This window comes from Arachis hypogaea, chromosome 8, assembly GCF_003086295.3.
Source record: "Arachis hypogaea cultivar Tifrunner chromosome 8, arahy.Tifrunner.gnm2.J5K5, whole genome shotgun sequence".
NCBI classification, from domain to species: Eukaryota; Viridiplantae; Streptophyta; class Magnoliopsida; order Fabales; family Fabaceae; genus Arachis; species Arachis hypogaea.
In genome coordinates this window covers 49,115,503-49,130,023 of record NC_092043.1, presented here as the reverse complement: position 1 = coordinate 49,130,023, position 14,521 = coordinate 49,115,503, and the positions used below count along the sequence as shown (strand labels likewise).

Below are 14,521 nucleotides of genomic sequence, written 5' to 3'. Positions count from 1 at the left end.
AAAGTGACGTGCCATCACTGCAAGGAGGCTGGACACTTCAAGCTAAACTGTCCAAAGCTCAAAAAGGAGGACAAATGAAAGAAGGAAAGAAAGAGAGTACTCATGGCAGCTTGGGAGGATCTTGAGAATGACTCAAATGAAGAAGAAGAATCTGAAGGAGATGACAAAGACTGCTTCATGGCTAGAAACAACAATCTTGATGAGGTAAACTATTATGATTTGACCATTGAGGACTTGCATGCTATTATTGATGATCTCACTTTAAACACATCAAAACTGCTTGACAAATACAATGAATGCAGATCTGAAAGAGATGTATTAAGAGCTGAAAATGATTTTTTAAAAGAAAAAGTGAAAGAAATTGAATGTGCTTTGGACATCATTGAAGAAAACATATTTCTAAAATCTGAACTTGAAAAATTAAAAGGAAAGCACATTGTGGATCCTTCTCATGAGTTAATTGCTGAAAATGAAAGATTAAATGATATGATTAAAAGGATGAATGGTGACTTAGCAAAATTTGCTCAAGACTCTAGTAACTTGAAGAAATTACTTGCAAGTCAAAGACCATTGTTTGAAAAATCTAGTTTAGGCTACATAGCCAACGAAGATGCAATTTCTAATATTTCCTCTATAAAGTTTGTGGCTTCTTCATCAAATACCAAAACCATATCAAACAAATCTGGTATTGAAAATGATCCAATATTTGAAGAAAAATTTGATGAAGTATACACAAGTGAAACTGAGCCTTCACCAAGAACTGAACCGAGCTCAAACCGGCCAGGTTTGGGTTACATTTCGAAAAATGAGGCTGTTTTCAAGAAACCACCATTTTACAACAAAACCTCATATTCGAAAGGTAAAAATGTTCAAAGAAACTCTGGTGAAAATGCTTTTGCAAAGAGGAATAACTTTAATAAAAATCAATTTGTCAAAAGAAATGCATCTCCTCCAAAAACCAGAAAATTTCAACACTTTAATCATTTCAAGCAATATAACTCACCTCAGTTTCAGCAACACACATCAGAAAATCATTGTGTTAATTGTAAGAAATTTGTTCATTCATATGCACAATGCTTCATTAAAAAGAGAGTTGTAGGAAACAAAGTTTATAATGTTGTTTGTGATTTCAATGTACTTGGGCAACCAAGATGGATTAACTTCAAAGGATCCAAATTAATTTGGATACCTAAGGTTACTTGAAACTCTTCATGCAGATTTGCCTAGCATCTAAGAATAAAAAGGACATGTGGTACATGGATAGTGGATGTTCAAGGCACATGACTGGAAGGTCAACTTACTTCATCAAACTAAATAAGTATGATGGAGGTTTTGTGACCTTTGGAGATGATGGTAAAGGTAAAATCATTGCTGTTGGAAAAGTAGGTAATGAACAATCTACTTTCATTGATGATGTACTTTTGGTATGTGGTTTGAAGCACAATCTTTTGAGTATAAGTCAGCTGTGTGATTTAGGATATTTAGTTGTTTTCAACAGGCTTGAATGATGTGTTATTAATGAAAAGACAAATAAAGTGATGTTTGTTGCCAAGCGTTTCAATAATATGTATGGACTTACTCTTGATGAACTAAATGATCAAAATGTAGCTTGTCTTCACTCTAAAGAATCTGAAAAGTGGTTATGGCACAAGAGATTGGGCGTGCAAGTATGTTTTCAAATAAACAAACTTGTAAAGAAAGAATTAGTAAGAGGTCTTCCTTTGATAAAGTTTGACAAAGACATCACTTGTGATGCTTGCCAAATGGGAAAACGAACAAAAAGTTCTTTTAAACCAAAGGAAGACATCTCTACTAAAAGACCACTTGAGTTGCTACACATTGATTTATTTGGTCCAACAAGAACTCAAAACCTAGGTGGTAAACATTATGGTTTAGTGATTGTGGATGACTATACTAGGTTTGGTTGGGTTTTATTTCTTGCACACAAAAATGAAGCCTTTTCGGTTTTTGAACCTTTTTGCAAGAAAATTCAAAATGAAAAGGATTTGAAAATCTCTTCTATAAGAAGTGATCATGGAACTGAATTTGAAAATAATTTGTTTGAATCCTTTTGTGAGGAATTTGGAATATCTCACAACTTCTCTTGTCCGAGAACACCACAACAAAATGGTGTTGTGGAAAGAAGAAATAGAAGCATACAAGAGATGACAAGAGCTATGTTTTGTGAGAGTAATGTTCCAAAATTCCTCTGGGCTGAAGCGGTTAACACAGCTTGCCACATTTTAAATAGAACAATCATAAAGAAATTTTTGAAGAAAACCCCTTATGAACTTTGGAAAGGCTACCCGCCAAACTTAGATTACTTGCACATCTTTGGATACAAATGTTTTGTTTTAAATAACAAAGAAAATCTGGAAAAATTTGATCCAAAGGCTTATGAGTGTTTGTTTGTAGGATATTCCACAACTAGTAAAGCATATAGGGTTTATCATCAAGATGCTAGGATTATTGAGGAGTCTATACATGTTACATTTTGTGATACTAACTTGGTGCAAAGTTTTTTGGAAGATTGTGATGCAGGAAATCAAGCTCAAAAGGAAGATGAAATCACTCAAAATCATGAAAAAGAAAATTCTGGTCAAACTGAACCAGAAACTGCAACTGCTGAAAATTCGAGAGACAATTCCATTTGTCTCATGAATGTGAAGGAAATCCTGGAAACAGCAGCACCCAAAATTCTTTGGTGACTGAATCTGCCACCAAATCCACCAGACCTCGTGAATGGAGGTTCTTGAAGAACTATCCCGAAGAATTTGTCATTGGGAACGTTTCTCATGGAGTGCAAACACGGTCTTTCATTTTCTTTTGATCCCAACTCCTCTGAATCCATTAACTCACGTTCATTCTTGTCCACAGTATTAAGTGCTGTCAACTTGGGTGAATTGGGTACTATGTGATCATTGGTGGTGCCCCCACACCAAACTTAATCTCTGGCTTACTTTTCAGAATCAATTTATTAGTTGTTTGTAAGCCTAGATTAAGTGGGTGAGAGGCCACACCAAACTTAGCATTTCAGCTAATCTTGAGCCCATTCACCCATCATTAGTCATGCATTCATCAAGTTGCAAATCCCAAATAAAAGAGAGTAAAAAAAATATTGATCTACTATCAAAGAAAAATATAGATTTCTTGATTTACTTTCATATTTTAAATTTTTAAATATGTCTATTTTTCGTATGGCATACTTGAAAGTAATAAATTGGCTATATATTGAGAATTGTTCTTATGTATAAAAGGATTATCATGGACATGATAATTCTATTGAAATAATATTGTCCAATAAAATTAGTGATGGAATAGTAAGTACTTGTGAAGTATCTAAAATATTATTTTACTATAATATGAGTTGTTTTGACAACCATGAATTCTAATTTCAAAAGCATATACCCACTATTTATTACTGAACATCTTGAAAAGATGTATGGTACCCAAAGTAAGATAGTATGACTATCAAAGATTTTATTTAAACTAGTGAGAGTATTGGGCAAAATATTTTGAATTAAACAACTTTAGAAGTTGGAATGCCATTAGACAAATAGCTTTAGCGAGAATTGTTTTTTGCAACCATTTTTTGAGATTTATTTTGTTACAAACAAAATTTTTCTTAATATGATTAAGGTTTGTGATCTTTTTAGAAAAATTCAACATGAGTATTGAAGATGCGAATCAAAATTGCTCTTAAGGGTTGGTTTGACCAATAATAAAAATATTGAGTATTTTTATTATAAGAGTTTTAAAGTAAAATCTTTAATATCTAATTGATATTCTATTAAATAGAGAATGAGATTCTCTCCATACATAAATACTAGTTCTCTATGTACTCCATCATGTTTAAGGAACATGAAATTTGATTTAGTTGAATATCACTATTTGTTAAATATTTAGACTATATTTTAGAAATGTGGCTAAATTAACAAATTTCTCACTAAATCATTTTTTTACCCATATGAGATTGCACAACAATAGAATTGATATTAGTTCCAATAAATGAGATTTATTGGTTACCCTAAATAAATAATGAGATTATTTTTATCACTCTTCTTATGACAAAGTGTCTGTGATAAGATGTTAAACTCTTTTTTAGAAAAGGAATTCCATCTTAAAGAAAGAGTGGGGGTACAATTACTTTTATTAGAATTGTATACCACTCAATAGAGGATATACTTTCTCCTGAAAGTATAAAAGGTTTGATCGTCAAACTAACTTTTCGAAAAAGTAGCCTATTTGTATAATGATACAATTCTATAAAGATAGATCTAATGGTTACTTAAAATTTTTTATAATCATATTCAATAAGGATTGTCCTTAAAATAAAATTATGCACTATTGTAGTGGAAGATTTCATGTTTTGAGAAAACGTGATATTTATTATATATGCACTAAGTGTATTTTACAAAAGGTCAAGCATACATGTTCAAGAGCAAAGGTGTTTAAGGTCAAAAGAGTTTTGATAAACACAAATGTGCATTGAAAAATTATACACATGATTGATTGGCTCTAGTGCAAGTGGGAGATTGTTGTGATAATAGTATGCCCAAGATCCAATCTATCATGATTGGCTCTCGTGCAAGTGGGAGATTGTTGGAAATAAGTAGTATGACCACAATCCAATCAATCACGTGTCAAATAATTTGTTATTGTTATTATATTAAAATGTTAATATAATAAGGTCCTTGATTAAATTTAGAGATTTATCATTGTGATAGTGATCATAATATTGAGAGATAAATATTTTATAATTTAATCTAAATTGTTCTTGGTCATAGGATTATTAAAAATGACATTAATAATCCGGAAAGATCAATATATATATAATGGTCTTCATTGGATGAAGATTAATAGATCTCATTTATTAAATTATATATATAGATGGTGCATATAGAGATATGACCATTGAACTGACTCACTTTGAGAATTCCTAATGGTTATAATTACCGTATATTTGTCAATATGATATTCTCAAGATGAACATAGTAATAGAGTTTCCTTTGACCTGCGACTGTCATAGTAATTAACAATGTATTTATTATACTTTGATTCCGGACACCTAATACCCTAGGGTGCTAGTTGAATGGATATTGGGTATGATTTAAATACTTGTAGAATTAATGATTAGTCAATAAAGAATCCGTCAACTCTCGGTAAAGAGTTTGAGCTCTGATTATAATGACTGAGATGAATAAAACCTTGGCCAAGGGGATTGAATGAATGAAGAAATGAGTTTCTTAGGTCATTTACAGTTCATTATAATAATGGTAACAAGTTAGAGTTTGACAATTAAACCATAATCTAAAGGTCAACTGAGAGCTAAAAAGATGGAAGGAATTATACTTTGTTCTTCTAAGGTTCTTAGTAAAAATATATTACTTCATACTATCGGGTCGTTGAGGAGTGTTGCTAGACGCCAACCTTAATTAGTAGATTTAGTATGACTAATTTACTACCCGCTTAGTTTTGAACCTATGGGGTCACACACTAACGAGTGTTCTAATCTTTGCTATAGAATTATTTAATTATTATTTTGATTTGATCAAATAAATAACTATATTAATTCAAATGGAATATTATTATATTCTTTGCTAGCACCAAGAATATAATAATAATATGATAATTGAGAATAATAAATGAGATTTGAGAATAATTAGTTATTTTATTTCTAAATTTGAATTATAATTTTGGATGAGATCCAAATCGATTATGTTTTAAATTGTTATGATATGATTCATAAAAATTGAAGGATTCAAATTTGGAATTTCAAGATATGATTTAAATTTGAATTGAGAATCAAATTTAAAATCAGTAACAAATCTCATACTATATATATGTATGCCAAGAATAGAGGAAAGTGACGGAGAGAGAATAACAAGAGTTTTATTCCTTTACCTCTACACAGATAAGTGTATATGAGCTTAATTCTTGGAGAATAATTTTGTGCATGTTTGGGCGCCATTATTTTGTTAAAAAAAGATCTTTTTTCAATGAAAAAAGATCTTTTTTTATTTTTTAACGTGTTTGGCAAATTTCTAGTAGTAAAAGTAAAAGCACTAGTAAAATAAAAAAAAGATCTTTTTTGAGAAGCTGTAATTTACATCTTTTTTTAAAAGATCTTTTTTCCTTAAAAAAAAGATGTTTTTCATGTAATAAATAAACAAAAAAGTACTTTTATATTGTTATACCCAAACATAATTGATAGATAAAAAGACCTTTTTACATGAGATATCCAAACATAAAATTACTTTTACTTCTCTATAAGATCTTTTAAAAAAAGATAACTCGAAAAAAGATCTTTTCTTAGAAGCTCACCCAAACAAGCCCTTTATGGCGTGCAAAGAGTTGCAAGAGGTTTCTCAATTTAGATCAGATGTCCATTGGTCAAGGAGTTGACAGCAAAGGTTGGTCTCGGTATGGATACGCATAGCGCCTTCGTACCATCGAAGGAGAAAGTGATTTTTACTAAAGCGTCTAAAGGTATCTAGATCTGATCTATTATATATAATATTATTGGAATAAAGTTTAAGTACAAAATAGATCTTTAAGGATTACTTTCTTTTCTTCCGCTGCGTGTTATGAACACATGGTAATCCTTCAGTTTGAAATTGAGAAGTGTCTTGGAAAATGATCTTTCAGGGTCCCACCACGCAACCATACATCTTCCCAGAACCGAGTTCCTCTCTCATCGCCAATCTCCATAGACAGCCCATTGATCATCTTCTGTTTTAGTGTTGATCCTTGAACTGTAGTTGACAGATATCCTTCCATGGCCCCCGGGTAGGTAACACCTAGGATGACAACATCACATTGGGGTTGAGGTTGTTACAAGAGCATACCACCTTCTTCCATAAGGGGCAATCCTCCTTCGAAAACCGCCACCACCACTTAAAGAGAAGGGCTGTGTTACGCACCATGGCATCCCCGACACCTAGCCCCCCTAGCTTTTGGGGGGCCTGCACCACCTCCCACCTAACCATTGCCATACCAAACCTACCATCTTCCTTACTCCATAGGAACCTTCTCTGTAGGAAAATCAGTTTCTCTACAACAGCCTTTGACATTTTATACAAACTCAAATAATAAACTGGTAGGCTATTCAAAACAGATTTAATAAGCACCAGCTTGCCAACTTTATTTAGAATATTGGCCTTCCAAGTTCCAAATGCTCAGCTTCTGCTCCACTTTTTCTATAACGGGCTTCCAAGTCTTCACCAACCTCAGGTTCGCTCCTAGTTGGATCCCCAAATATTTTACCGGAAGGGAGGCCACCTTCCAGCCCAGCACTCTAGACATACGGTGTATTCACTGAACATCACAATTAACAAGAATCAGGCTAGACTTATTAAAGTTAATAGTCAGCCCTGACATGAGCTCAAAGCAACGCAGGATTTTCCTGTAATTTTTTATGGTTTCTTCCTCCGGAAGACAGAACAGGACAGTATCATCCGCAAACTAAAGATGTGACAGCTCAACGTGATCTCTACCTACCAATAACAGTGAGATTCGCCCATTTCTCACCGCCTCCCTGAACATCATATGCAGAACGTCAGCAACAAGAACAAATAGAAATGAAGACAATGAATCCCCATGTCGCAAACCTCTTCCCATGCCACAAACCTTTTTTAAAAAGTTGCAATTGCATAAATTTTAAATCAATTTGATTTATTTATGTAATTTGTTCTCAAAAAAATTAACTCTATATCTATATATAAAAAGTACACCAATATTTCACTCACAATGCTGCATAACACGCCGAATTGAATCCATTTCGAAAAAAATTGGCGAGAAGTTATCCTTCTGACGGTATATGCTCACAATTTGAGCAAACTCGGCCATCTTCGTACAAGGCGCCATCGGACCGAAAAAATTATGGTCCGGATAAACAATTTCAAAAAAGACCTCACACTATTATTATATTCTTTTCGAGCTGCGTCATTAGAATCATCGTTACACTTACCATGTTCAAATCATCTTTCTTAATGCGATATTAAATCATAACTATGAGACAAGACAGCTACTGTTAACTCCCACTTCTACATATGCCGCCATCGCACACAGTGAGAATTCACAGAAATTCATTTAGAAATTTGGGAGATGATTATCCTCAATGGATTGGTACTGGGGATTGAATCTAGAAGATACAGCAAGTTCGTTATCAAATTCTCCATTGGGAGTTGACATTGATTAGCAATGAGGTTCTTCAGATCCCGGACTCTTGTATTTTGAGTTATTAGAATATCATCTGATTTCTGTTTGGGACAACTATTCTCCAGGAGCGGAGTTAGATAAAATATTAGAAGGGACTAAAAATATTTACATAATAAAATAAAATTAAAATAAATACATATAATTTACATGTAAAAGATTAAAATTAGGGGGACGATTGCCCCTTTCTTTATAGGTAGCTCCGCCCCTGCCACTCTCAAAGGCCGGGTAGCCGCCATTTCAATTGCTCCACTTTGCTCTAAACAAGAAAATCAAGAGATGTTGAAAGGTATCATGTGAAGGATTTGAATTAGTAATTCCAAGTAATTTACTAACTTAGGTTGACATTGAATTAGTAATTCTTCACATAGCTGCCTTAAGCCATACTCCTACCTTCTATATATCTCTGTCACTATTAATACCAATATAAAATATAATTTGACTTTCAAGTTTGTTATATAAAATTCAATTGAGTTGTGACTACAGTTTCTTTTTCTTTCTCTTCTTATAAAGTCCTTTTCCTATTCCCTAATTTGTTCACCTCAAGTTAGAGAGCAAATGGGAATCCTAATCAAGAAAATCCTTTCTCTTCTCTTCATCTACCCTCTAATATTAGCTTCTGACTGCGAATTTTCTTGGTGTGAAAGCATGCTCATTCGTTTCCCCTTTCAACTACAAAGCAACCAGCTTCAACGTCCTTATTGTGGTTACCCTGGTTTCAAATTAATCTGCACCAATGACGCCAAAACAGTTCTAGATCTTCCATTCTCTGGAGAATTCTATGTACGCAACATAAACTATCTAACACAGCAGATACAAATCTATGACCCTGATCAGTGCCTTCCAAAACGTCTTCTAAGCCTCAATCTTTCGGGTACCCCCTTCATTGCCATGTTGAGTCGCAACTACACTTTCTTAAGCTGCAATTCTCGCAACGCAGCGCCGCGGTCCGTTCCCATTGATTGCCTGAGCAATTCAACATATTTTGTATCTGCTGTGCCTTCAGGGGACTTGGCCAATAATTCATTGCCAGTTTCATGCAAAGTTATTGGAAGGCTTTCAGTTCCATTTTCAAGCACAACGTTTGTGAGGAATCTTGGTGATGATCTCATCCAAGATCTTCAATTAACATGGAATAAACCTGATTGCAGAGTATGTGAATCACAAGGAAAATTGTGTCAATTTGAGAACAATACCAGTGATAGAATTCGTTGCTCCGATGATTACAATACAGGTAAAGATTTTCTGTTCTTCATTCTTCATCCTCAGTAAAGTATTTCTTTGTCCTGAACTAGGTAGGAATCACATAACATATTCATAGGACTGACACACAGGAGAATTATTTTTACAATTATTTTTATATTTAATTAACTTAACTCCTAATAAAAAGAGAAGGAATACCAACGAATTATGATTCAAATAGCATAGTTTTCTCATACTTATCTATATGTAGCGAATTTCAGTCTCATTTCTAATTTTAAAAAGAAAGAAAAATAATCATAATATTCATTTAAAAAAATAACAACCGTTTTTAAAAAGTGCACTCTACAATACAGATGAAAGTTATATAAAAAGAGAGCATAAATTTTTTTTTGACTATTTTTGATGATACAAAAAATATTTTATTTTAGAAATTAAACTTGTTAATAATATTATTTGATTTCATAAAATATATATATATAAACTTATATTTTTACTATATAATTCTCCTTCCAAAAATTTAGGTCAATAGTTTACCATCACTAACGATAACAATGGAAGTTTTCTTTTTTGTTGGTTTGTTTATAATGGTTGACTTTATGATTTGATTTGCATGTTGGCATTAAATTAATGAAAAATTATGCTAGATTGCTAGGGACAGTGACATCCGTACATATTCAAATAAAAAAGTCAAACCATCGCTGTTAATGAATATGTTGATTTGTTTTCTCAATCAAATTCATCCGTATACATACACAGTACTACTATATTACTAAATTTTTAATAGCAAAGTAACAAAGTCAGATTAGTAATTTAAACATTAAACCCACCAGCCTATCGCTTACGTGTGTTTTATTATTATTATTTTGGTTGCAAGTTACTAAGCATACAATAATAAACTTGCCTGTATCTATCAACTACGTTACTTCGTTCTTATGATAAGATTTTAGGTGAAAATTCAGGTGCATTCGATTTTATGTGAAGTTGATAGTTGAAAATCGTTAGATGAAATTTTAGTTAAATCAGTCAAATTATCTAATAGTTCTCAGTTATTAACTTCACATGAAGTTGACTACAACTGAGTTTCCACCAAAATTTTACAATAACCAAATTCTATTGGTGAGATCATAATTAGGAAAGGCTATCACATTGCTTTCTAAAATTATATACAATCATATATATAAGAATCATATATATAAGAGTAACTCAACCTATGACAGAAAGAGAATGCATTACTATACTCAGATATTTATTCATTTCATTTTAAAAAATAGGAATATACAATAAAAAGAATAATTTCATTTGAATACACTGTCAATATAAAAAAAAATTTTACATGATCAGTTAATTATGTACTATCACATTAATAAAAGTAACTAATAATTATTAAATTTATTACTTTAATAATTATCTAAATGTATGAAATAGATTAGATGATTGACCGAAAAATTTTACTTGTCCGTGCATTAAGAAATAATTCCAATAAAAATATAACAATACTTAGTACTTTATTAAATATAACTGCTAATCATTATCTAAACTAACAGCTAATTTTTAAATAGATTTTGATAGGATAATCATTACTGTATCTATCTAAACTTTAGTTGATAGTGTAAAAAAAAATCATTTATATTACAATATTACATTTATAGTTCCTCATGTATTATGTTTATTTGGTTTGAATCTTTATTAGGTGGTACATCAAGGGGACTTTTAGCCTTCAGAATAATCACATTATGCATAATTGGACCAGCTTGTATCTTTGCTGTTGTGTTTGCATGCTGTGTGTGCTACAGAGACAGAGTTTCCAATGCTAATGCTGCAAGGAGAGCACTACAATTAGCAGCAATAACACCACATCCTCCTGAACCTCCCATTACCACTACTTTGGGTTTGGACGAAACTACAATTGACTCTTATGAGAAGCTTGTGCTGGGTGAGAATCTATATAATAATGCATATATAAATATTTCAATTTTGCTCAGTATTGATCATATGTTACTAGCTACTATGTTACAATTACATTAGACATTTTTTAAGATTGTATATTTGAAAATTAGGTTTAATTAATTTATCAGCCCCTAATCTTTATAGTTTCACCAAATTTTCAATTAAGATTTTATATTTTTTTTTCTTTTTCAATTGGATCTATATATCATATTAGATTTTGTAAGTAAATTCCTACTATGACAAAAATTTTAATAAAATATTTTGTTAAACAAAACGGAATATTCAATCAAATATTAAGCAAGTTTATGTTGTTTAACATAATATTTTATTAATTCTAGCATATAGGGATCCAATTAAAAAGAAAAAAATATAAAAACCTAACTGAAAATTTGATAAAATTATAACCACTGACAAAGTAATTAAACTTGAAAAATATTATACTCAATACAAAATATGTATATAACATCTTATGAACTTGAAAATAACATTATAAAAGGGAAAGTGATAATATTTGCTTTCTTGTTATTATATCTATTATTTAGAACAATTCATTATATATAACATATCATAATTATTAATTAAGACAATACTATAAAAGCTTGATTAAGAACATTATAAATATTCAATATCATGCTAGATAATAAAATTTTGTTTTTATATATTGTCAATGTAGGAGAGTTTTATACAAACAATCAATCATATACTACCACCTAAGTAAATATAACTAATTTTCAATGTAAAAAATTATCTTAAATACATGAATCTAACTAGATGATTGCATAATAATATTGCAATATTGGTATTTATATTTTTTATTTAATAAAATAATGATATTTGTATTATTATGGAACATAGGCGAGAGTAAGAGGGTGCCAGGACCCAATAATGGAACATGTTGGATATGCTTGGCAGAGTACAACTCCAAAGAGACCATTAGATGCATCCCTGAATGCAAACATTGCTTCCATTCAGATTGCATTGATGAGTGGCTTAGAATGAATTCAACATGCCCAGTTTGCAGGAACACTCCGATTCCATCTCCTTCTCCCCTTCATGATATCATGTCTAGTAGTGCACCTTGATTGCTCAATCATTAAAAAGCTGTATCTATGCGTGTAGATATCATTGCAAGATTCACATTTTATTTGTTATCTAATAACTAATAAGATGTGGATGGTGGCAACTGGCAACTTGTAGGGAATGTGAATATAGGCAACTAAAGGATGAAAAAAAAAAAAAGTGCTTAATATAACTACCCATTTTTTGAAAAACTGCCCTTCATGGCATTAGATATTATTCTTGTCAAATATATATTTCACGTGAAGTTGATATCTAAGAGCTGTTAGATGAAAATTTAGTCAAATCCGTGAAGTTGACTGCACCTGAGTTTTTACCTATATATATACACTTTAATTTTGTGTACAAAAATAACATGGCGCTAAATCATTTAAGGCTCATCCTTAAACGCTCCTTGCTAAGTATGGAGTGCTGCACACCTTGTGAATTTGTTAAATCTAAACTCTTCATTTATTATATTTTATTTGAATGGTCTGGATTTAAAAAGGTAACCTGTTAATCAGGTTAATTATTTTTTTTACAAATTTTAAATTTTTTTGGCAAGTTCAGATATTGGGATGAAGTTCAAAATAAAAAATTAGTATATAAATATTAAAAACAATATGTCTGTAAAAAAAGTTATGGGACTTTAGAATTAAAATAAATAATACATAAAAAATAAGTTAAAAATTCACGTACTAAATCCAAAAAAAAGATATATTAGAATCTTAAAAAAATAATATTAAATATATATTATGTATATAATATTAAAATTTAAATAAATTTTGTTTTATGTGAAATAAAATTATAATATTAAATATAAATACAATGATAAAAAATTTTGTATTATATATATATATATAATTTTATTTTGTGTGAAACAAAATTAAAACATTAAACATGAACAGAATGATAAAAGATTTAGTACTATATAAATTTAATTAAAAAAATATTTATACAACGTAAAAAGCAAACAAACATATAATAATTTTATTTTGTGCGAAACAAAAATTCATGTAAAAAAATATTTATATAATTTTTTATTAACAATTTTTTATTGAAATATGTTATTTTACTATATTTATAATATATTATTTGGGATAATTATATTATTTTAGTTAATATATATTATTTAAAAAATATTTAAAATTTATTATTTTGTATTAAGAATATTATTAAAAATATATTATTATTTTTTCTTAAAATAACATTTTCTTTTCTTTCGTTCAAATACTATGACAACAAAATTTTTTGTGTAATTGCTTCTACTCAATAAATATTATATTCATTTATTTTTATATTGTATGTAAAATAAATAATTAATGTTTAAAAAAGTTAATAAAGGAAAGAAGTATTTTTTTTACCAATTTTTAGGTGAATATAAAGAGATTATGTCATTTGAACTATAATTGGTTGGCAAAGAAAGAAATACTCTTAATTATATATTAAATAGAATAATTATTTATTAGGCTCATTTTTATACAAATAAAAATTTTTCTTAGTTCTATATCTGTAATATTTTATACCAATTAGCTTTAGAATTTAATTATTTTTTGAATAAATTAATAAAAAAATAATACAAAAAATTGTTTAAATATAACTGTATTTTAATTTTTCATTTTATTACGTACACGTTGAGGTTAATTTGAAATAAAAGATAATGGACTTGTTGTAACTGCCATGCATATTGTGCTTTGACTGCGTCGTCATTTGAGAATCATGTGCCTTCATGGAAACCGGGGTTCTCCTACAGAATCCGTTTTGCGTTTGGAGTTAGCTAACCAGCAGTGGCGACAGACATGCGTCTTCCTTTTCTATGGCAGCAATTTTTCGGACTTTGATGGTCATTTATGGTAGAAGTGGAATATGGTGGGTTCAAGAGCGTCAAAATCTATAGCTAGCTAAAATGATAGTGGAAGCACCTGCCATCAAACAAAACAATGAAAATATTTGAAGACATCACATCGACAATAACAGAGTAACAGAGGAATTAGTCTTTTTGTTAGTGCTGGTTTGTTTGTTCAGCCCATGACAAAAAAAATAATAACAATAATAAATAAATTAAATTTACCTGATAACTTTTGATAGCAGGTTAACT

At 30.4% G+C, this 14,521-nt stretch overlaps 1 protein-coding gene across 1 annotated transcript; it reads left to right on the top strand.

Moving 5' to 3' along the window:
* Positions 1 to 8,726: 8,726 nt before the first annotated feature.
* LOC112708489 (putative RING-H2 finger protein ATL21A) lies at positions 8,727 to 12,920 on the top strand. Its single transcript, XM_025760631.2, has 3 exons — positions 8,727 to 9,451; positions 11,111 to 11,353; positions 12,223 to 12,920. Exons 1-3 carry the CDS (start codon positions 8,776 to 8,778, stop codon positions 12,447 to 12,449), a joined length of 1,146 nt encoding a protein of 381 aa, XP_025616416.1. The 5' UTR covers positions 8,727 to 8,775; the 3' UTR covers positions 12,450 to 12,920.
* Positions 12,921 to 14,521: the final 1,601 nt, after the last annotated feature.

Bases quoted from the DNA above. Each gene is read 5' to 3' on its own strand.
- LOC112708489 (XM_025760631.2), top strand. From the start codon at position 8,776: ATGGGAATCCTAATCAAGAAAATCCTTTCTCTTCTCTTCATCTACCCT. The intron at 9,452-11,110 runs GTAAAGATTTTC...AATCTTTATTAG, and splicing joins CTCCGATGATTACAATACAG to GTGGTACATCAAGGGGACTT. The intron at 11,354-12,222 runs GTGAGAATCTAT...TATGGAACATAG, and splicing joins TTATGAGAAGCTTGTGCTGG to GCGAGAGTAAGAGGGTGCCA.